General features: G+C 34.4%; 1 protein-coding gene across 2 annotated transcripts in view; it reads left to right on the plus strand.

Annotated features, from left to right (window-relative positions):
* WAPL (WAPL cohesin release factor) overlaps positions 1 to 24,716 on the plus strand; it is a 76,742-nt gene that overhangs the window by 43,118 nt on the left and 8,908 nt on the right. For both annotated transcript variants that reach the window (XM_060034669.2, XM_060034670.2), the window contains exons 5-15: positions 9,287 to 9,382; positions 10,543 to 10,695; positions 10,971 to 11,107; positions 11,825 to 11,936; positions 14,128 to 14,355; positions 17,482 to 17,593; positions 17,971 to 18,068; positions 18,783 to 18,859; positions 21,632 to 21,807; positions 22,511 to 22,626; positions 23,000 to 23,164. In XM_060034669.2, the coding sequence (XP_059890652.1) occupies positions 9,287 to 9,382; positions 10,543 to 10,695; positions 10,971 to 11,107; positions 11,825 to 11,936; positions 14,128 to 14,355; positions 17,482 to 17,593; positions 17,971 to 18,068; positions 18,783 to 18,859; positions 21,632 to 21,807; positions 22,511 to 22,626; positions 23,000 to 23,164 (1,470 nt within the window). The remainder of the gene's footprint in view (positions 1 to 9,286; positions 9,383 to 10,542; positions 10,696 to 10,970; positions 11,108 to 11,824; positions 11,937 to 14,127; positions 14,356 to 17,481; positions 17,594 to 17,970; positions 18,069 to 18,782; positions 18,860 to 21,631; positions 21,808 to 22,510; positions 22,627 to 22,999; positions 23,165 to 24,716) is intronic.

The following is a 24,716-nucleotide window of genomic DNA, read 5'->3' on the forward strand; positions in this document are numbered from 1 at the left end:
TTTTGTCAGTTGACACAGTAATGTCCTTTGTAGCATTTTCTCGTCTCTGCTACAGGATCCAGTCTAGGGTGAGGTATTTCATTTAGCTGTCATTCATTTAGCTGTTTAGCTGTGTCTTTAGTCTCTTTTAACCAGGAACATTTCTGTAGTCTTTCTTTGTCTTTTATGACATTGACATCCCCTGATCCCCCTTTAAAAAAAAAGCTTCTCAGTTTGGTTTAATCGAAGTTTCTTCATGATTGTATTCAGGTTATTCATTCTAGGCTGGGATACTGTGTAAGTGATGATGTATTTTTTTCAGCGTGCCACCTCTGGAGAATGTTAATTATGATCACCCAGTTAAGGGGTTGTCTATTCCTCTGCTGTATAATTATTTTCTTCCCCATGCAACTAAAAAGCAGTCTTTGAAGAGACTATTCAAATACCTTGTTCTTCATACTCTTAGATTTAATATACATGATGATGCTTTCCTGATTCAGTGTTTGCTGTGCCGCTTGCAAAATATTCAGTCGATTTTCCCCATTTATTTATTTATTTTATTTGTTTGGTTGTTTTATTTTTCTTTTATCAGTATGGACTCATGAATCCCTGCCTCTTTAATGGTTCAAAATTCATTATTTATTTTGGAGGTACAGTTGTCCTGATTTGGCTAGTCTGGCTCTTCTGTCGCTGTGACATACCCCCATCATTCTATGGGCATTTTCTTACTTATTGACATAACACAGTTTTCCAGATTCATATTGTACCTGCTCTGCTCCAGCCCTGGAATTAAGCCCATTCTCTGAGAAGTCTCCATTCCCTTTAGTGGGGAATGGTACTAGAGACCAAGATCTGGGCAGTAGATGTGGTCATCACTTCTTGGCCCTTTTAGTAATAGATGGAGATAGGAAACATTCATGTATATGCATATAGATTCCTGCATATGCACGTACCTGTTCTAGAAATCATGAGTTCACACTAACTTCAATATTAGTCCATCCCTACAGGGTTCTTTCTTGCCTTCTGTCTTAACCCTGACTCCCAGCAATATCAACACTTTTACTCAAATCTATAATACATCTAAAATAGTTTGAGAATTGCTTTGTCCATTCCACTACAATAAATAACTCTACTACTGTGTTTAGGATTTATTTGTAATCCTGCACTTGCCCTACCCTACACTGCCACTGACCCAAGGTATAAAGTCAAATACTGTGTTCATAAGTAATTTAGATGAGTTCTGTCTGCCTGTCTTTTCTTCCTATCTTCCCTTCATTGTATTTGCTATTCATTTGAATTATGAGTAGGTTTATGTGTTCTGGTTTGCTTTCACTTTTAGGTTTTTTTCCCCTTTCATTCTCATTTATTTAATTTATTTGGTTGAATATGTACAACATTAGCATGCTTCCAAAAGTCAGCACTATACAAAAAGGTAAGTTCAATGAACAGTCACTTCATTGAGTGATGTTCTGGCCCATCACTCACCCTGGTAGGGACTTCTCTGCTTTATCCTTTCTGTATTTCTTTTTACAAAGATAAGCACAAATTTTCTTATCTTCCCCCTTATATAAAAGGTAGCATCTGTATGTGCACTTTTCTTTCTATTTAAATTTTTATTTAGTAATAACTCTTGGAAATTGTACCCTGTGAGTTCATAGATCTTCCTCAGAATATATATGTTTACACTTTTTTTAAAAAAAGTTGGCTTTAGATTGTATTTTTCCTTGGTTTTTTCCTTCTTCTCTTAAATGTTCTTTATATCCTTCAAATTGTTTCTTTTAAGGTTATACGTGTGTAGGTTATATATATACAAATCCAGTGTTGGCAAAATCTTATATATTCAGCACACCCCTATCATTATTTAGTCCTAATTTCAGTTGTAGCATTTGCCTCAACTACTGTGAAAGAAATCTCAAGTTAGTTTTTAATAGGTAGCTTATTTTTCTGTGGCGTATCAGACCTTGGCTGTTTATCTCTGGACTATTTTCAAGTTGCTGTATTGTCAGAGACCCCTTCCTCTGTGGGTGGTGTCCTGCCATCTCTAGAGTATTGAAGAGTACAAATAGTAAGAACGGGAAGGGGAGGCAAAGAACCATCCCTAGAAGGCCAGGACCCAGAAGGTGTACCCTACTTTTTTGTTCATTCATTGACTAGAACCTGGTCATGTGCCCACACAAGTAGCAAGAGATGTTGGAAAATCAGGGCAAGCATACGTCCAGCTAAATAAGAGGAAAACGAAGGGAAGAATGAACATTCTCTATCTACCCATAGGTGTCTCAAGATATTTTCAGCTTCTCTTTTCGTGTTTCTAAATTTGATAAATCATCTCCCTAATACGACTGGTCCATTCTATATTTAGTGATATTTTTAGTTGTAAAACTGATGCTTATTTCAGCCGATTTTTCATCATGGCTCATTCTAGTATCTTTTTATTTAACAATTGTTGAATTGTAGGCTTAGTTGTATTAGTTTTCACAAAGGGCCAAGTATTGGATTTTATGCTTTGTTACCTGGACTTTTTTAGAGCTTATGTTCAGGTTATGCTATTTCAAGGTGATATTCTGATGTGGCAATGCTCGCTTTTATAAAGTTTTATAATATTGATATAAATACTTTTGAAGTTAAAACAACTGAGTAGTAGGTGTATTGTTCTTCTTGTGGATAGGAATTGACAGTTTCTTCATAAAAATAGCAGCTGTATCTTTGAAAGGTTTATCTGTAGCACTTAATTGAATCAGGCAGAAAAGAAAGATTTTCAGCTCTACTTCTCCCGTATACCTTTGGATTATATTCTTTGCATAGTGCTCTATCTTAACATATTCTAAATGTCTAGTTCTTAGCAGTACAGACATTCTTGGTTTTAGTTTAGGGATAGCTGCAGTTTTTCCTCAAATAATTTAATGCCCTGAATATGTAACAAATTATGAAAATTTACTTTAAGGCTTTTTTGGTCATAGTTTAAGACAATTTGGGATTATATGATTATGCTTAAAAGAAAGTTCTAAAGAGCTAAAAGGTACCCTAATCTTTGTAAAACTTTCTTCCTCAAATTCCCTCTGCTTCTACTGCCCACCTTTAGGGGAAAAAAAAAAAAAAACTTAACAATTTTTTTAAAAAGCCAAATCCAGATTAATTTTCCCTTTTTGAATTGCCACTAAAGTACTGCACGTGTGCACAAACGCACGCACAGTGGTGCGTTGTGGCACTTTGCTTTTTCAGAACTCTTCTAGTTTTAGAACGTGCTGATTGAATTACTGGTGGGAGTGCAATTCAGTTATGACATCCTTGTGTGCGTAAGGCTGGATGAATTCTAATAGGCTTACTATATTTGTTCTCCTTTAGTACACAGTATACACAGTACTCTTTAAAACTCAGAAATACGTTTGGTACTGCTAAAAAATTCATATGGCTTAAGAGCGGTTATTCCAATTTTTTTCCCTTTTGAGAGCCAGCTCAATAAAGGATAACATAATACTGTAATTTCTTCTTAGCTTTTCATGAAGGAACTCTTCTTACCTCTGCTTTATAATTGTGATTTAATAAGCCAATCTGTTAACCACAGCCTTGGCATTAATGTAAAAACCAGTTTTTATCCATTGTTTTTGTAGATGCTGGATTCTCTCTTATGGATAAATGCTCTGTGGGTCTGTCACTGGCATATTTTTTCCTTAGCTGTAATACAGTGTTACATTTGAGGTTCTTGTTTGTCATGCCCCTGGAGAACTGAAAGAAGAGAATAGTATGTTTAAGATTACTAGGACTGAAATGTGCTACAATGATTGCAAATCTTTAGAATGTTAGAGTAGTCTTAAGAGCTTTCTGCTTTTTTTGTTCTAAGTATTCTTCCCATTACATTTCAGAGGAAACAGAATCCACAAATCTTTTAACACAGAAAAGTTAAGGAATCTGGTTAATATGTGCATCTGCTTTTTAAACCAGAAAAAAATTAACAAGAATTACAGATAAGCCTGGTGGTGTAATCAGAATGACCCAGTTAAAACTTAGCTAGGTTGCTAAATGATAGGAGTGATTTTCATTTTCCGTGAAAAGTTGATTGCTATCTGGTATATTTGCAGATGCTGTACACAGTCACTTTCACTGAGTGATATTATGATGTGACATAGTAGTGTTGTATTGTTTCCATATACAATTCACTTAGGTGCATGTGGAACCGTTATACCATTTGGAATGATGTGAAGAGCTCAGAGTCGGTCAGTGTTGTCATAACTTAACCTCTGCCACCCCCCCACCCCATGTGTATGTATTAGCCACATCCAGATGTTATTTTTTATTTTAATTTTTAGATAGTAGGGTGTATCTTCATCTCCTGCTGCCGATGGTAAGCTCTATATTAACCTTGTAAAACTTTGAAATAATTAATAGTCGAGGAACAGTTCTCATTGGATTCACTTTCTTTTAGATTAATCATTAGCATTAAAATGGCAAAACCTTGTCAAAACTTTTAAAATAATAGTATTTACTAAGCTGCCTAGTTCAACAGAGTAAACAAAATGTTCATTGAATGTGTCTTTTGAATATAACTTATGCAGTTATTCTGTATACTTTTAAGCTTCAAAGCCTTTTCAAAGTTTTTTTTTATTGTGGTAGAAAACACAACATGAAGTCTACCCTCTTAGGAACATTTTAAGTGTACAGTATTGTTAACTGTAAGCACAGTATTGTGCCACAGATTTCTAGAATTTTTTCATCTTGCATGATCGGAACTCTATACCCATTGAATAGTAACTTCTTACTTCAGTCTCCCTCCAGCCCCTGGCAACCACCATTTCTGTTTTTATGAGTTTGACTAGATATCTCATAAGTGGAATCATACAGTTTTAAAGTCTTTCTGTGACTGGCTTATTTCATTTAGGGTAACATCCTGAAGGTTCATGTTGTAGCATATGATAGGATTTCCTTTTTCCTCTTTTATGGCTGAATAATATTCTGTTGTATGGATATGTAACATTTTCTCTGTTCATCTGTTGATGGATAGTTAGGTTGTTTCTACCTCTTTGTGAAAAATACTGCATTGAACATGGGAGTGCAAATATTTTTATGAGATCCTGCTCTTAATTCTTCTGAATAAATACCTGAAAGTGGGATTGCAGGATCATGTGGTAGTTCTACTTTTAATTATCTGAGGAACCTTCATGCTGTTTTCCATAATGGCTTCATTATTTAAATTCACACTAACACTGCATGAGGGTTCCAATTTCTCTGCATCCTTGTCAACACTTGTTATTTTCTGTTCTTTTGCTAGTGGCCATCCTAATGGGTGCGAGGTAATATTTCATTGTGATTTTGATTTGCATCTCTTATGATTAGTGATGTTGATCATCTTTTTGTATACCTATTGGCCATTTCTTCTTTGGGGAAATTTCTGTTCAAGTCCTTTGCCCATTTTTTAGTCAGGGTTTTTTGTTTTGTTTGTTTTTGCTGTTGACTTATAGGAGTTCCTTATATATTTTGGATAATAATCCCTTATCAGATATATGGTTTGCAAATATTTTCTTCCATTCCGTAGGTTGCATTTTTCTCTCTTGATTGTTTTCTTTGCTGTGCAGAAGCTTTTTATGATGTAGTCCTACCTGTCTATGCTTGCTTTTGTTGCTTGTGCTTCTTGGCAAGAAGTCATTGCCAAGACCAGTGTTACGTATTTTTTTCTCCCATGTTTTCTTCTAGGAGTTTGTAGCTCAGGTCTTATGTTTAAGTCTTCAATACATTTTAGTTGATTTTTGTGTATGGTATAAGATACGGGTCCAGTTTCATTCTTTTGCATGTGGATATCCAGTTTTCCGAGCACCATTTATTGAAGAGACTGTCTCCATTGGTGAAGATCATTTGACTATATATGGATTTATTCATAGGCGTTCTATTCTGTACTGTTGTCTATATATTTGTCTTTATGTCAGTACCCTACTGTTTTGATTACTGTAGCTTTGTAATGTTTTGAAATTAGCAAGTGTGGGGCCTTTGGTTTTTTTGTTCTTTCTCAAGATTGTTTTGGCTATTCAGGGTCCTTTGGGATTCCATATGAAGTTTAGGTTCATTCTGTCTATTTCTGTAAAAATTATTACTGGGATTTTGACAGGAACTGCATTGAATTTGTAGATCACTTTGGGTAGTATGACCATTTTAAGAGTATTAAGTCATCTAATCCATGAACAAAGGATGTCTTTCCATTTCTTTGTGCCTTTATTTTCAACATTTTGTAGTTGTCAGTGTACAAATCTTTTGCCTCCTTGGTTAAGTTTATTCTTAAGTATTCTTTTTGATGTTACTGTGAATGGAATTTTCTTCATTTCCTCTTTCGATTGTTTTTTGTTAGTGTATAGAAATGCAGATGAGTTTTGTATCATACAGCTTTATTGAATACATTTATTTGTTCTCACAGGGTTTTTTTTTGATGGAATCTTTATGGTTTTCTATATACAAGATTATATATGTGAATAGAGAAAATTTTACTTCTTTCTTTCTGATTTGGATGCCTTTTATTTCTTTTTCTTGCCTAATTACTTCTGCTAGTATGTAGAATCAGTGAGCATCGGCATCCCTGCCTTGTTCCTGATCTTAGAGGAAAAGCTTTCAGTTTTTCATTGTTGAGTATGATGTTTTAAAATATGACCTCTATGTTGTGGCAATTTCCTTCTGTTCCTGTTGTTGAGTGATTTTTTCATGAAAGAGAGTTGAATTTTGTTAAATACTTTTTCTGCACCAATTGAGATGATTATGTGATTTTTGTCCTTCATTCTGTTAAGGTGGTGTATCACATTGGTTGGTTTTCATATGTTGAACCATCCTTACATCCCAGGGATACATCCTACATGGTTATGGTGTATGATCCTTTTAATGTGCTGTTGAATTTAGTTTTCTAGTGTTTTGTTGAGGATTTTTGCCTCTGTATTTATCAGGCATATCATTCAATTACTTTTGAGATGAATTAGAACAGTATATCCCAGTCTACTTCTTGTAATAATAGTATTTGTTAACAGAGTGTGTTCATGTCAGTTATCCCTTTTATTGCAGTCCTCTGTTATGTGGGTAGACCATATACTCCAATTCTTTTTATGAAGATGCTGAACTCAGAATTGCACATCATCACATAATTATTATAACTTGAATTATCAGCAGTAAAACTTGTATAGCACATATTGTTTCAGGCACTCTAATATGTGTTTTACATATATTCATTTAATCCTCACAACAACCCTTTACAGTCGGTACTGTTATTAACCCCATTTTACAGATGAGAAAGATGTTTAGTAACAGGCAGTAGTAGAGCTTACTATTTATCTGGACCATCTGGTTCCTGTGTCTCCTTTATAACTGTTAGGTATATATTGCCACTCACAATTAACTGGAAGGGGGTCTGTTTAATTTATATATAATTTTTGGTATTAATCTTTCTAAAATTTTTATTGGAGTATAGTTGATTTACAGTGTTAGTTTCAGATGTACAGCAAAGTGAATCAGTTATTCATATACATATATCCACTCTTTTTCAGATTCTTTTCCCATATAGGCCATTACAGAGTACTGAGTAGAGTTCCCTGTGCTATCTAGTAGATCCTTATTAGTTATCTGTTTTATATATAGTAGTGTGTATATGTCAGTCCCAATCTCCAGGGTCTGTTTAATTTAGAACGTTGACCTGACTGTGCTATATTGTTATCTGTGGAACCAGATAATCTTTTTGTTATCCAAAAGATGGTTTGTTACCTGAAATCAGTGCTTTTTAAAAATAAGTAAAGTGCTTAAGCCTTGAGGCACCTATTCCTTTCAAAAGTCTGTTATCTTCCTGAGCTTATGGCTGTGCTTTGGGGATTAGAGGTTGCTTAAATGAGGGATCTAACAGTTAGCAGGCATGTAGATTATATAGATAATGTTTGAGAGGAAAATAGTAAGGAATAGAGCTAGGTTTAAAAATTTATGTTCAGTCTGCTCTGTATGGTTGTGCCTTAGGGGGCCTGATCAAGTCATTGCATGAGTGCATAAATTGCTTTAGATTACTAATGCTGCATTACTTTATGCTAACCTGATATATAAGAATAATACGTTCATATACACAATACAAATGAGACTGCTTTATGTAAGTTTCACAGTAGATTCCTTTTAGCATTAAGATTTTCTGACAAATTTAATATGTGAGTCAGTTTAAACTTTATCTTTTGAAAAACCAGTTCTTTTGGAGCTTACACTGTTGTCTTTGTCACAGCATGGTTATTTTGAAGATAATATTTGTATAAAAAGATAGCTTTGTATGATGCTTAATTCCAATTATGTTACTTCACTGCAGCTAATAAGGGAAGATGGTTAATTTTTTAATGCAGATTTTTGGCCAGTCTTGAAGTATGTTTCTCTTGTACTCTTTTTTTTAATGTAGTACTGAAAGTATGAAGATCATTAATTACAGTATTAAAAACAAAAAATTTCTAATGAGATTATTTATTTGAAGTTTAAAGGACATAATTTAATATCACTTTTGTAAAGGATGGAGAAAATGTCAGTCTGTTTAATTAATCCCCTTTTGAAAGTGAGGATTTGTTCCTTTTATACAGATTTAATCCTATGGATTTGATCATGCAGGCTCACAGTTATTTATCCTCAATTCTGAAATTCAACGTGTTAAAACTGAAAGTTTTTTTTCATTAAGCTTATAGTATATTGATTTGGCAGCAAACTAATCTGAACTGGGGTGGGGCAATTTACATCTTTATCCCACCCGGTGTGAATTTTTATACATTTGCATGTATTTTAGTATATAGTACTGCTTTAGATTCCAGTGTGTTATGTAATATGTTATACATACCATAGTTACCTTTATAAAACCTGAAAACTTGAATAACGGCACTCATCTGGCCTCACCAGTTTCACTTAAATGAATAAGGACTTTTATCCCTTGTCATAACCTGCCTTATTTTCCGTGTTAGAAGAACGTGGGGCATGAATCAGCAGTTACGAGGAATAAAGAACAGGTTGAATTTAACTATATTGATTAGTTAATATAATTATAAGTTAATATAAGCCTGGCAAGAGGTTTAATTGCTTTTCTTGGTTGGTAATGACTGTCCGGAACACTGATTGTTGATTTTGTGTCAGAATAGCACTGTGACTCCATGTCTGCCATCGGCATGGGAGCGTGGTGGGAGTATAAGCCAGATATTGTTTATCCTGCTCTGTCTAGGATATATATTTATGTATTTAAATTACTCTATATGATTTTTAGTTTTAGTTTTAAAATGAGGTAATTTTATAAGGATGCAAAGTAAGATGGAAACAGTTGATCTTTTTCTCATTTCTCTAGTCTCCTACAAAAGCTGTATATAATGCCAGGCATTGGAATCATCCAGATTCAGAAGAACTACCTGGGCCACCAGCAGTAAAACCTCAGAGTGTCACAGTAAGTGAACTGTACTTTTTAATTTCATGTTTGTGTAATGAATTTTAAATTAAACAGTTGCTATCTTCATTCATAATTTGAAAGTCTCTGGCTTTTCTGTTTAACAGTTTATTTTCAACTTCCTCACTAAAATTTAGTGGCTTTAGTTTAACTCATTGGAAAAGTAAGGATTGTGGACAGGATAACAGAAATTCTGGTGTTGCTCGGTTATAAATGAAAGCCTTAAAAAATATTGGACTACTTTTTCACTCCTGACATTTTATGGAATTATAGTATTTAGTGTTTAAGGGTAAATTATTTGAAGTTTTTATTAACTGTTAAGAGCTATATTATAAATTACATATTTCAAGTTTGTATTAATGATTAAAAGCTATATTATAAATTATATCCTACATTGATCTTAAAGTGTCTTTGAGTGATTAATTTGTTTTTCAGAGCAGAACTTTTTCCTGCATTCCAGTAATACCTTTCAATTCAAAACACATTTGAAAAAGATTCTTATCAAATTACTTTTTTCAGAATAACTGGTAGGACCATGCATTAATACTTACAGATTAATGGTGACACCTCAGTCATCTGGAGCTATCAAGGAATGGGTTCTTTATAGACAACAACAAAAAATAGGGATAGAGATCATTCTAAAATGTAATGTACAGTTCCATGTCTTCTTGACATATTAAACTTCTTTCACTAGTATTAAACCATTATTGTGTATATTAGTAATTATATACCATGCTCTTATTATGGCTTTTTCCCCCTACCCCAAACTATGGACTCCTGTACTTAAAAAATTCTTTTGTCTATCTATTGTAGTTTTCCTGTCTGTCCTGAGCTGCTTATCAATGCTATTTATGTATGTAATGGTGGTTCTTTATTCCTTGTAATGGTCCTGGAGATGATAACAAATTGTATGAAATGTAAAGTTAAAAAGACCAGAATAACTTCCTGAGTGGTTCTTTTGTGAATAAAACACCTATGAGTCTTATCTTGTAGTGCATGGAATTTTAAAGTATCCCTTGTGACCTTTCAGAGGCCTCCTCCTACCTTTGAGGGGGAGAATAGGGGTTTTATTACTCTTAAGCTAAATTTGCCAAGTAGATGAGATGTTACTATTTTTATATATTTATTTAGAACAACTAATTTAATACCTTTATTAATAGGTGAGGCTGTCTTCAAAGGAGCAAAATCAAAAAGATGATGGAGTTTTTAAGGCTCCTGCACCACCACCCAAAGTGATAAAAACTGTGACAATACCTACTCAGCCCTACCAAGATATAGTTACTGCACTGAAATGCAGAAAAGAAGACAAAGAAGTAAGCAGCCATATACAGTTTTACTGCACGTGGATAGAATTTCGTATGTAATTTAGCCTTTTAATATCTTGAACACATATCAGTATACTGATACTCAGTTTTGAACCACAAACTTATCTTGTCCTACTACTACCCATGTTTTTAAAACATTTCTTTTGGTTGCCATCTAATAAACTATTTTATACACTTTTAAATAAAGCATAGCAAGTGCTTTAAATATTTAAATATGCTACTTCATAGTTACAAAAGAGGTGGACATATTTTTTTCTTGGCAGTTGTATACTGTTGTTCAGCACGTGAAGCACTTCAATGATGTGGTGGAATTTGGTGAAAATCAAGAGTTCACTGATGACATTGAGTACTTGTTAAGTGGCTTAAAGAGCACTCAGCCTCTAAACACACGTTGCCTTAGGTAAGATCTTATTTTTATATTTGAAAATTGTGTGCATGCTTTCTCATTAAAATTTTCTAGCTCATTAGAGCCAAACATTTGTGATTTTTCTTATCATAGGTGTAGGTTATAGCCAGTGATGTTAAAATGTGATTGATTTCTTTTAAGGGACTTGATTCTACATGCACAAAGGAAAGTTGGATGATACAGCATTTTAGCACAGCATAGGCTTCAGTTTCCAGATGCTTAAAAGAGTGTTATGCCAAAGAATCTTTTAAGTACTTTTAGCCCCAGATTTTACACATGCAAGTGATAGATTTGATTTAATTTAAGCATGTTTTGATTTGGATCATCTTTTACATACTGTAATGGATTGAATATTTTGGTTTGATTGAGTTATCCAGTCATTTGGAATATGTCCAATTAAATATTTATAATCTTTATGGATCAGAAGCATTTTGAAAGGTAGCTGAGATTTTTTGCTTTTCATTTAATGGTAGTAGTAATGTAAGGAAAACACTGAAGATGATCATGAGTTATTCATATTTTTTATATAGCATACCTAATCACATCAGTAAATTTTTAATAACTTGTTTTGCCCGTGTTTTTAATATTGTGATCTGCATGGGCAATGCTTTGACACACATACACCCCCACCCCTGAGCACCCTTTTGCTTATTTTGGTATTACGCAAATAAAAAAACTTCAGCCCCCTTAACCTAGTCTATTTTCTTCTAGTGTTATTAGCTTGGCTACTAAATGTGCCATGCCCAGTTTTCGAATGCACCTGAGAGCACATGGAATGGTAGCAATGGTCTTTAAAACCTTGGATGATTCCCAGCATCATCAGGTATTTAAGTTTCTGGGATTGAGAAGCACTATTTTAGAATTCTAGTTTATTTGGCTACTGAGAAATACCTTCAGGAGTTCCCTGGTGGCCCAGTGCTTAGGACGCTGAGCTTCCAATGCCAGGGGCCTGGGTTCGATCCCTGGTCAGGGAACTAAGATCCCACAAGCTGTGTGGCATGACCAAAATAGGAAAAAAAACCAACCTTCATTGGATATTCATCTGTAAATATTTCTCATTATGGGTTGAGTTAGTTTTATGTGCTAAATATTTAGAGCTTAATGCCAGAATTCTTGCTTAATAAATCATTTAAGATTATCTTCTCATGACATTTTTCCTCCTTAACTTGTCAGTATATCCTATTAACCATTATATAACATACCATACCATACCATACTGGATACTGTAGCTAACATACCATGCCATACTGGATATTTAATTCTGTAAGTACTGATTTCCTCAAATCAGAAGGTACTGGAAAAAAAATCTTTTACTAGTTTTTGATAATAATAGCATGAAAAAAAAGTTTTGATACTAATTTTTTTTTAGCATTCTGTCTGGATGTTGAATCCCACTGTGAAATGGAATCATATCCTCATTTTCATTATGACTGACACTTAAAAATAAAGCGTATTTACATATAAAAATCGGGTTTAACATTTTCAAAGTTAGAAAAAAATCATTATTAATCATCAATAGTGATATTTTGAGATGGCTTTATTATATTTTTGTTCAGGGAAATTATGTTCCAAGTGCAGATTAGGTGACATAATCTAATATTGAGTCTTCTGAAACTGAAATCAGTATACTTAACCCCGAGTGAGGATAACTCCATTACCAAGTTGTAGCAGGTACAAAACAATGAGGGAGAAGAGAACTAAGAATTAATTTGCTTTCTTATGCAGTTATGAGAGGACCAAGGCATTAATATGTGTTCTTAGGGGCAGTGGATCTCCTAAGTCCTGTACTGTGGCATCCTTATTTCCAAATATATTTTGCTGTGTAAGCGTTTAATTAGTCACCTAGTCTGAATTTTGGGGATTCAAAGTTTAAATCTTTAGATAGTTAATTGTGTTTCTGTGCATTGAAATAAGTGTAAGATCAACTATACTTCAATAAAAATAAATACATATGTAGGAGGGAAAAAAAGTAATATCTCAAATGTTGGAATATTCAAACATAGACCTCTTTGTTATATTAATGCTTACCTATATCACCTTCAGTACTTGTAGATTTTATTATAAGCAGAGTGTGCTAACTACCAGATCTGAATGATTTTGAGAGCACATTATATTAATGATTTTTAAAAAATTACTTGGTTCAACCAGACCTGATAGGTTTATTTTAAAGAAATGAGTCTAAATATGTTTATTTGAGCATCCTAGTTTTATGTATTGACACAAACCCAGCTGTGTTTATTTTTACAAGAAAAAAATAAGTTTCTGATACAGATTTTAAAACACATTTACATTATTGATTTTGTTTTTGTTTTTTTTATTTTTTGGATGTGTTGGGTCTTCGTTGCTGCGCTTGGGCTTTCTGTAATTGCGGCGAGCGGGGGCTTCTCTTCTTTGCGGCGCGTGGGCTTCTCATTTGCGGTGGCTTCTCTTGTTGTGGAGCATGGGCTGTAGGCGCGCGGGCTTCAGTAGTTATGCACAGGCTCAGTAGTTGTGGCACACGGGCTTAGTTGCTCTGCGGCATGTGGGATCTTCCCAGACCAGGGCTCGAACCCGTGTGCCCTACACTGGCAGGCGGATTCTTAACCACTGCGCCACTAGTGAAGTCCCTACATTATTGATTTTAAATGGAAATTTGACTTTACTGTATCATAAAGGACAAAGAGTGAAGTGTATTGTAAAATAGGATTATATATCTGAAAAAAGGTTTTGTAAACTCTTCATTTAGCACAGAATGGCCAAAAACATGTAATTCCACTTAAATGCTTCTAGCTGTGGCGCGTTCATATAGGGAAGGTCTGTAGAAAGGAAAATCTTAAGCAGTGGTGCTTTATTTATGTATTTATTTAATTCACATTTCCCTAGAATATTTTAAGAGTGAGGTTTTCACTGAATAAAACATTTTCAAGGTTTCCAACATATGAACAAATGTCAAAATAGTCTTGTTTCCTGAAATTGTCACTAATTGCTTACATTAACTTTTTTTTTTTTTTTTTTTTGCGGGGGGTCCGTTGAAGAATCTGTCCCTTTGTACAGCTGCCCTCATGTACATACTGAGTAGAGATCGTTTGAACATGGATCTTGATAGAGCTAGCCTAGATCTAATGATTCGACTTCTAGAACTGGAACAAGATGCTTCTTCAGCTAAGCTGCTGAATGAAAAAGACATGAACAAAATAAAAGAAAAAATTCGAAGGCTCTGTGAAACTGTACACAACAAGCACCTTGATCTAGAAAATATAACGGTGGGTTCCTTCCTTCTATTGTAAAATGAAAATTACTTTCAGAAAGTTTTTAATTTGTCACAGCAGCTGTATGACTTTGGACAAATCATTTAACCTCTTGGTTTACAATTTGGCAAATTCTTCTAAGGTTTAGCTCTGAGCATAATTCTGTTCCCTGCCTGAAATTCCTAAACTTGGCCCATTGGTATTTAGATTTCTTTTCCCAGTAAATTTTTTATTGTGTTTTGCCTAATCCTTCCCTTTTGAAAAAAATTTTTTTCCAGTGTAGAAACTACATTTAGGCTATTAGGAACTTCAGTTTTTAACCCTCTGTGGGTTTCAGGAATAAAGATTTAAAGGATCTTCAGAAAGAACCAGTTTCAATCAGCATTCATTTATTCCATAGTATCTTACGATGTCTGATTAACTGCTGCAAGGCACCAAGACTCGGAAGATTCCTAGGCACCTGCCCTTCTGTCAAGCAGTGTCCTTCATACTCAGGGTCATGGCCATGGCTACCCTTATGCTCAATACAACTCCCTAAGTTCAAGATGACTATGTTGCCTTTGGTTGATTTTAGTTCTACTTTCCTCTGGCTTTTTTTAACTTGTAGAATCCCCAAAGACTAGTAGGCCAGTAGAAGATGAATTGGCCTTGTCGTTTTGAAAAAATAAGATTATTTATATATACCTGACTTTCAGATATTTCCAACATCTGAACTATATAAACATTGATTTTTCGACTGCCCACTAAACTGACAACTGAAGACATTTGCCTCAGAAAATTACAGAATGCTTTGTGCTACCCACATATGAACTTAGGGTTATTGCTCTGTTTAGTTAAGGTAGAGTAGGGAATAGATTCAGGTAGAGTGGAGGGTTGAGGGGTAAAGCAAGTTAACATTAAAAAGCAGGATACAAAATTGACACGTATTCAGTACTTTCACTTATTAAGATTAGAAAATAGCTGTTATGTTCAAAGTGTGGCTAAACAATCTTTCTACCTCACCAAACTATTTGTATACTGCTTTTAAAATATATTCATAATTTTTATTTACTTTTAACAATTTTACAACATATACTAATTTTTAATGCTATAAAATAAATTTGAGCCTATAATTTTTATTTGCATAATGGAATAAATACAGCTTTTAAAAATTATTATTATTAGTTCATCTCCCATATTATTGAACATTCAGATTCTTTCCAGGCATTCGCTCTTAAATAACATGATGGGAAACTTGTTCATTGAATTTTCTCCATCTTTTGTGGAATTTATTAGGATGGTAAACACCAGATAATAACTTTGTTATACTGTGTTAAGTAGTTAACTCACATGATTAAAACCAGAACACACAGTTGCTAATATTAGGATGCCTGCCTCCCCCCACCCCAACTTCAGCTATTCTTGGATATTGTGTTCGTTTTAAATTTTAACAGTAGAATTGTTTCATACAGTGACTATCTCCTACACATTAATTTTGTTTGTTTCGTTAATTGCTCAACCTCTTCCTTGAAATACATTGCTTCTCCTGATGTGCCATGGAAAGATACTTTAAAACATTAATATTATAATATTAAAATATAATTCAAATAACTGAGAGCTCACAATTGCTGAATAGCATTCTGATTAGTGATTTGGTTGTGCTTTAATGCTTTGAGGACTATCCCAGTTTCAAATAAAATGTTTGAATTGTAGGCTATTACTAGCTTATTATATACTGAATATAGCCTAAAATATCAAACAGTCCTTTTTATGCCTATAGAAACAGTCAAGTCCCTTTTTTGCATAAAATCTTATGAGTCTTTGCTATATTAACATCAAATCTTCCTAAGCAAAGAAAGCCTCATTAGTCTTCAGTTTCACTTCTGTGACTCATGTGCTAACCTGCCTGTTCCGATCTCATTACATTACTCTTTCAGGGACTTAGAATGAGAATTGAGCAAAATTTAATTTGTTTTTGTAGTGTTGAATTCTAGTTATATATTTGTCACCTTGGATATCAACCTTGTTCTTTTTAAAGTATAGAGTAAAATCTATAAGGTACAGAATAAAATCTCTTCTAAATCAGTAATAGGAAGATTTTCACTGATAAGGTCTGTTTTTTGCATTTCTGAATATCTATTTTATATGCAGTTCCAAATAGGCCAGGAAGACTTAATGTAAACTTGGATCTTTCAAAGGAAAAAGCTTTGGGAAGATACCCAGGTCTTTTCAGCCTTGTTAACTAAAGCATTTCTTTTGTTACACTAACGTTCCTTTATTGCAACAGGAACCAAATTGCCCATTGTTGGTGGGTGGTTTTATGTTTTTTAAAAGAAATACAATAAAAAGTAAGATTAATAATTAAAGGCAAATAAAGAGAAGGAAAAACCGAAACTGGTTTATAAATATGGCTCTGACTGTTCTATGCTTCCTCTAGTGGTAGTCCTGAATCATTATTTATATATAATTTTGTCATGGTGGCCACATTATGTATATCGAAGCTGCTAATAACCCTGTAGTATAAAGTTTAAAACTGGTGAATCTGAAACCCTAAAAGTAACAAAGGATTTTTGTTCAGAATAGATAAGAAAATGTATAGAACAACAGGAAAAAGACAAGCAACTTTGCAAGAAAATAAGGAAAGAATATTTGACGGGACTTAACAGTAGAAGAAATACAGTTAACTGATAAATATATGAATACAAGCTCATTTGCTATAATTAGAAAAATGCAAAGTAAAGCAATAAGATACCAGTTTTTACCAACAGACAAAAATTTAGACACACCCACACCTTGTTCCTAGAGTATTACTTTTTACAGCCTTTGTGGTAAATTAATCCAACATATTGATTTGCAGTTAAAATACATGTACCCTTCAATTTGCCCTTGAGTCTTTATATGATGGTACCAGTATATATTTTATTGAACTGGCAAGTGATAGACTACTTTAAATAATGGATTTTCTCTGAAAACAACCCAATGGTTAAAAACATTTCTTTAGCTTAAGAATTTAAATGTTTAATTTTATTTAAAAAAGCATTTTCTGTATTACTGTGGGCTGGTAGCATGCAGTATGCGTTTTAAAAAAAGCAGTCTCTAGAAGTGTTGCCTCAGAGTTATTGCTAAGAGTCAGTATTCATTAATGGTGCTTTTGATTTTCAGACTGGGCATTTAGCTATGGAGACATTACTGTCCCTTACTTCTAAACGAGCCGGAGACTGGTTTAAAGAAGAACTACGGCTTTTGGGTGGTCTGGATCATATTGTAGATAAAGGTATGATATACACACACGTATAACATTTTTATATATTATTTGAAGCCTGCGGAAAATATTCTATTTACATACTTCAAAGAATAATTGCATCAGTTTGAAAAGGTCTGTTCCTTTTCGTAGCATCTTGAAAATCTCTTAACTTTTAAAGGAAAGGCCATTAACAGTTTGATATTGGGGAATTATGGAAATAAAATAATTATAATAAATCAGATTTTCGTAAATTTCAGCATCTCACACTATAAAACTTAGAATAAACAGTGTTCGGAGAGGTTCCAGCATATTCATAGCATGTGTACAGATGGCTTTTAATGTTAGTAAAGGGGGTAAGTATTGAAGTGGTGAGACATGCTAATTTATGTCCATTTCTTTTCTCCTAGTGAAAGAATGTGTGGATCATTTAAGTAAAGATGAAGATGAAGAGAAACTAGTAGCCTCATTATGGGGAGCAGAGAGATGTTTACGAGTCTTAGAAAGTGTAAGTATGGACAACTATTTGGAGAAAATTATTTAATCTTAAATGTGACTCTGTATGTGAGACTGTCATAGTTTATATTACATATCCCTAGAGTTTCACTTTTGTTAATCCAAATTGAAATTGTAACTGTAATGCAGTCTATTTGTTCGTTGACTTTTATGAATGACTTAACCCAGTTCAGTGTAGATTAGAATTTATTCTGCCGGTGAATTTCAGGATGCATAGACTGTGTGTTGACCAGATTGGATTAGCTAGGTACTTTATGAAACATCTATGGGAAAATAATCTAGTGTGAATGAAAAGTTCCTGGCACAGATGAAATTGAAATTGTTCCTTTTCTAGAGTGTCAGGTACATTTGATAAACAGATCTAATTTTTTAAAATTCTAAATGAATCTACTTAAGTAGTTTAAAATATTAGTTTATTAAGTTAGTGATTGCTCTTTTCTGACATTTAAAGTGCTTGGTAGTTCATTACAGTGAATGTATAGTACGGAATATATTAATTATGAGCAAGCAATTATAAGAGTGGTGTTTACATTCTGTAAAAAAGCTATAGCTCTATTATTTTAAATTTAGAACATGTGGGTTGTTATTCCCTTAGATGACAAGGGCTAATTATGCCTCATCTTTATGTCTTTTAGAGCACTGTGTGTTGTGTGTGAATGAATGAATGTTATGGATTGCCACAAAACTTCAAAATTTTCCCTTTTAGGTAACGGTGCATAATCCAGAGAATCAAAGCTACTTGATAGCATATAAAGATTCACAACTCATTGTTTCATCAGCTAAGTAAGTTTTTCTGAAATGTCATGCTATTTATTTAAAGCATTTGGATTGACCATAAAGGAAGTGCCATTGTATCACCTTCCTCCATAAAGTACTTCTTTCTGTCAAGTTCTGTGAACCAGAAGTGGTGCAGTATAGTACAAAAGTTAGAGGAGTACAGATTCTGAAGCCAGAATAACTTGAGTTTGGATCCCAGCTTCAGAACTTCAGCCCTATAACCTTGGGCAAGAATACTTACAGGTTCGTCAGAAGGGGGGTAATAATTGTATCTACCCACCCAAGGTTGTTGTTGCAATAAAAAGAATTAGTATATGTTAATGTATCTTAAATTATATATGATATATATTTTAAATAATATTTTAATTCTAAAAATTTTTAAACTATCTTTTGTATATTGTATATAATATATATTATATACAATATATATTAAGGAGTTTTTATATATATATGTAAAGTCTAGAACAATGCTTGGCATATAGTAAGCACTAAGCATTAGTCCTTATTTTTATTGTAAATGAAGTTTACTAGCTGCCTTCTACTGTTTATTTATACCTGTTTCCCCAGATCTATATGTAGCTTCCTCCATTTCACACTCTCCACCCAACTTTCTTGACATTAGGCTAATGCTGTCACTCAGTGTGTGTAAAATTTCCAAGTATGTCTCCAGTCCTGGTTCTAGCTTATTACAGCAGCTTCTTCCTAATATGTCTATTTTAGTTTTTGATACCTCTGCCCTGGTACTCTGGCCTCTAGCCTCTCCAACATAATACCACAGGGGTTTAACTTTCCCCAGATTTCTGTCTTGTAAAAATAATCCCAAACTCCTAATCTCTGTGATCCCTTGTCTTTGGATGTATGTTCAAAGTCCTTAGTAGAGTATCAAAGGTCCACTACAGCCTGACTCAAGTTTATCTGTTTTTTAAGTTCTTATTTTGGAGAATTTCAAACAGAGACAAAAGTAGACAATAGTTTGATAAACCCCAGTGTACACTTCATGCAGCTTGAATAATCATCAAACATTGGCCAGTCTTGTTTCCATGTATAACCCTATCCATTCCCCCCTCTACATTATTTTGGAGCAAATTACAGATTTCATCCATAAATACTTGAGTATATAATCTCTAAAAGAGGACTCTAAAAAATATAACCACAATACCATTTTCATCTCTTAAAAATTATTAATTGCTTAATATTATCATAAATCCAGTCAGTATTCAAATTTCCCATAGTCTCAAATTTCTAATAGTCTCTAGTTCCCAATAGACTTGTTTTTAATCTGTAGGTTTCCCCTCCATCTCTTTAAATTTTGTATCACAGTTAGTATCCTTAAGGCATGTGTTGTTGTTTTGTTACCATGTTTTACCCTCCCTCACCAAAGAGTATTCTTGCAAGTTAAATCTATTTCGTATTTTTAAAACGTCTCCTGTATACTTCATGACCCCTGACAAATGGACTTCTAAAAGGAGGTTAGGAACCTTTGCGATTAGGAACTTGTGTCAGATGTCTTAGAAGTGGCAGTAGACGTCAGAATTGGATGTTTGTGAAAGACTTTTTGAAACTTTCAGTAGAACCCTGATAAATGCAGGGATAGCATATTGAACGATTAAATGGTATACCCTTACTGTTCTCCCCTCACCTCCCAACAGATTTAGCTCAGTGCTACTTAAGGCAGTTAACAGTAACGGCATGGTAATTCTGGCGAACATCCTCAAACATCTAAACAAATTATTTTAGGTTAGACACGAACACCTTCCTCACTAGAGGATGTGTTTTAAGGAGCAGCTAGAGGGGGATTAGATATAGTACAGTTTTCTTTAAGGGTTTTGTGTGGTATATAATACATGAAGAATCAACTGACAGAGTCAGCTTACCTCATTCTCTCATAGACTTTTTTAAGTTAATGGACTTAGTGATTTAAAGAGAGTCTTGAGAAATACTAGACCCACTTAAAAATTACATTTCCTTGTTATTTTGGGTAGCATCTTGAGAGTCCTTGGATGTATCTGGTACCCTTGTATGTCTGCCAGGAGACATGTCAGTTAAATGACCTCATGTTAAAAAAAATGATTTGCTCTGATGTTTATGAAGTATTTAACAACCATTTACATAAGGTTATTATGCAATGTTAATATAAATAATATACTTTACTTGCTAAGAGCTTACATTCTAAAGGAAAAACATTAAATCAAATTCAGAAGTGTCCAGTGTTAGCTTTTAAAGGTTTTACCTTGTTTGGAGTGGGGTAGTGGTAGTTCTGTTATGTTGGAGAGATTGGTAAAATGGGGGACAGCTGTAGGTAGTATAGTTATAAACTTCTGCATTGACTTCATAATTTTAACTTTGCTTAGAAAAATTTATATTATCAGGTTTTCCCAAAATAAAATTGAGCACCTGGTGTGATATCAGACATGTTTGGTACATGACTGGATAGCTGATATAACTTTTGGGGTAGAAAAAAATTAATTTGGCAGCATTTATGACAGATTTATCTTTTTTCTTTGTATGTTTTAAAAATATTTATTTACTTATTTATTGGCTGCGTCGGGTCATAGTACTGGCACGCAGGATCTTTAGTTGCCGCATGCATGTGGGATCTAGTTCCCCGACCAGGGATTGAACCTGGGCCCCCTGCATTGGGAGCACGGAGTCTTACCCACTGGACCACCAGGGTGGTCCTTATGACAGATTTAAAACATTAAGGTCGAAGTAGGTAGAAATTCTTAGTGTAACTATTTTAGTTTAGCATAATAGTCTGTATTTTGTCTTCTCTTCAAGAGCATTACAGCATTGTGAAGAATTGATTAAGCAGTATAACCGTGCTGAGAACAGTATATGCTTACCTGACAGTAAGCCTCTGCCTCACCAGAATGTAACTAATCACGTGGGCAAAGCAGTGGAAGACTGCATGAGAGCCATCATTGGGGTGTTACTCAATTTAACTAATGATAATGGTAAGTCATATTTTCTACATATATTCTCAATGATAAGATTGTATTACATGTTTAAGAAAGTTAATCCCCCCCCTTTTTTTTTTTACTCTTTTGTTTGTTTATTTTGGCTGTGTTGTCTTTGTTGTTGTGCATGGGCTCTCTCTAGTTGCGGTGAGCACGGGCTACGCTTGGTTGCAGTGTGTGGGCTTCTCATTGTGGTGGCCTCTCTCGTTGTGGAGCATGGGCTCCAGGTGTGCAGGCCTCAGTAGCTATGGTATGTGGGCTCAGCAGTTGTGGCTTGCGGGCTCTAGAGCACAGGCTTAGCACTTGTGGCACACGGGCTTAGTTGCTCTGCGGCATGTGGGATCTTCCTGGACCAGGGCTCGAACCCGTGTCCTCTGCATTGGCAGGCGGATTCCCAACCACTGTGCCACCAGGGAAGCCTCTCCCTTGTTTCTTGTCTTGATGTAGTGATTTTTAAATTGCCATCATGTAATTCACTTATTCATGTATAGATTTAACTGCTTTTAGGAGTTGATATTTTTAGAACCAGCTTGGTAGCTTGGCTCAGAAATATTATAATCAACGATGTATTTTAATAAAGGAATAGCTATACTTTTTTTTCAAGATACATGTTTTTAACTTTTAATATTCATGTTAATAAGTATTGGTTGTCATAAAGAATCAGTAACAATTTTCATACTCTTCCCATTCTCCATTTTAGAATGGGGCAGCACCAAAACAGGAGAACAGGATGGCTTGATTGGCACAGCGATGAACTGTGTGCTTCAGGTTCCAAAGTACCTACCTCAGGAGCAGAGATTTGATATTCGAGTGCTGGTGAGTTGAAGTGTGACTGTTTCAGAAATGAGTACTTGATCTATTAAGATAAAAACTTCATCTTAGTTTTGGATTTAAGAACCAGCTGTTTAATATGTTGTGGGTTTCAATTGATTCCTTATGAATATACCTCTTATTGTACAAAAGAGAGCTATGAAGGGCCCTGTGTAAAAATAAAAAGTATAAGAACTAAAAGTGGTGACTTTTAAAAGTGGTGAAATCTTTGTTTGGGAAGATCATATACTGGTTTTTAACCACTTTGTAGATGGTAGAGCACTGATTAGTTTTCTGGCTGCCAGTAAGAGTTATGTATATTGTGTTCATTTGCTTTTAATTCTTCCCTGTGGTAACATGCATGTTTTAATTTTTATAGGGTTTAGGTCTACTGATAAATCTAGTGGAGTATAGTGCTCGGAATCGGCACTGTCTTGTCAACATGGAAACATCGTGTTCTTTTGATTCTTCCTTCTGTAGTGGAGAAGGAGATGATAGTTTAAGGATAGCTGGACAAGTTCACGCAGTTCAGGCGTTAGTGCAGGTAAGCAACAATTTAAAACCTAACACTTTCAGTTTGTTGCATCTGTCCAATTTCTTGATCAGTTGCATCTTCTCTCTCCCCCCTACCTCCCCTCTCCCTTTCTCTAACTCTCACCAGTTCTGTGAGAGGTACACTGGGTTAGAATGTATACCATTACTTCTCTGCTGACTGTTTTCAACTACTATAATCACTTGTTAGACATTGTTAGCAAAAAGCAGAAACAAGGCATATTTGTTTATGAATCAAGGTAGATGATTAACAACAAATTAGGAATTAAGTTCTAGCGCTATCCTGGTTCAAGTCCTCCAGCATTTACTTACTGGTCTGATCTGTGCAACTAAATATTGGGACGTACTTTTCAAAGTATAATTTCCTGGCTTAGGAATTGTGTCAGAATATGTGTTTTAAAATTGATGTCTCCAACTCGCTCCACCCCAAAAACCGAACACTCCCTCTCCCCTCTATTTATACTCCCCCCCAAACCGTATGTGAGTTTTTGTTTTTTGACAATGCTGGGCATTACAGTTTTTACTTTTTGCCAGTTCCTAGCTACCTTTGTAATTTTCTTAAATGACAATTTGTACATGTTCACAAGTGATAGAGAACCATTCTTTTCATTTTTTTCTGAAGCCTTTGCTAACCTTTAATCCTTTCGGCCTTTTTGAAACTAGAAGTGCTTGAACTGTGTCTTGAGGTAATCTTCAACAACTTGGATCTTTTCCTGAGTCATAACTAGAAGCCCAACATTTCAAACATTTTGATCTCAGGACTTCTCTATACTCCTAACAATTATTGGGAACTCCAAAGAACTTTTGTTTATGTGTGCTTTATCTGTTGATATTTACTAAATTAGAAATCAAAACAGAGAAAAGTGTAAAATACAGGCACTCATTCTATTAACCACTGGAGCAATAACATAATCACATAGCATGTAGATTCTGGAACACTCCACCATACAGTCATGAGAGAATGAAAGAAGTCGGTTGACCTTTTAATACTCTTATGAATGCAGTTTTGACTTCACCGACTCCCTGAAAGGATCTTGCGTTCCCCTAGGGATCCTTGAACCCAATTTTAAGAAATATTGCTTTATATAAAGCTTAAATTTTATTTTCTTAAGGGTATTAAAGTTTACATACCACTCTTGTATATACTCAGCAAGTTTTTGAGATCTACTTGGCATTTAGTTTTCAGGTAGTTGTCATTAGTAACTTGGGATTTTCTCCAAATTGTATCAGCAAATATATGAAATGCTTTCTGTACATTCAACACTGTATCAGCACAGGGAAGTAAGTGAAGGCAAAAGATTTTAGTGTGTGTTCCCTTTCAGACTTTTTGGTGTATACTTCCATTGACAATTGTACTTCCATTGTTTGTTTTTAATTGAAGTATAGTTGATTTAAAACGTTGTGTTAATTTCTGCTGTACAGAAGAGTGACTCAGTTACACATATACATTCTTTTTCATATTCTTTTCCATTATGGTTTATCCCAGAACACTGACTGTAGTTCCCTGTCCTGTACAGTAGGACCTGTTGTCCGCCCATTCTATA

Source organism: Delphinus delphis, chromosome 16, assembly GCF_949987515.2.
Source record: "Delphinus delphis chromosome 16, mDelDel1.2, whole genome shotgun sequence".
Classification (NCBI taxonomy): domain Eukaryota; kingdom Metazoa; phylum Chordata; class Mammalia; order Artiodactyla; family Delphinidae; genus Delphinus; species Delphinus delphis.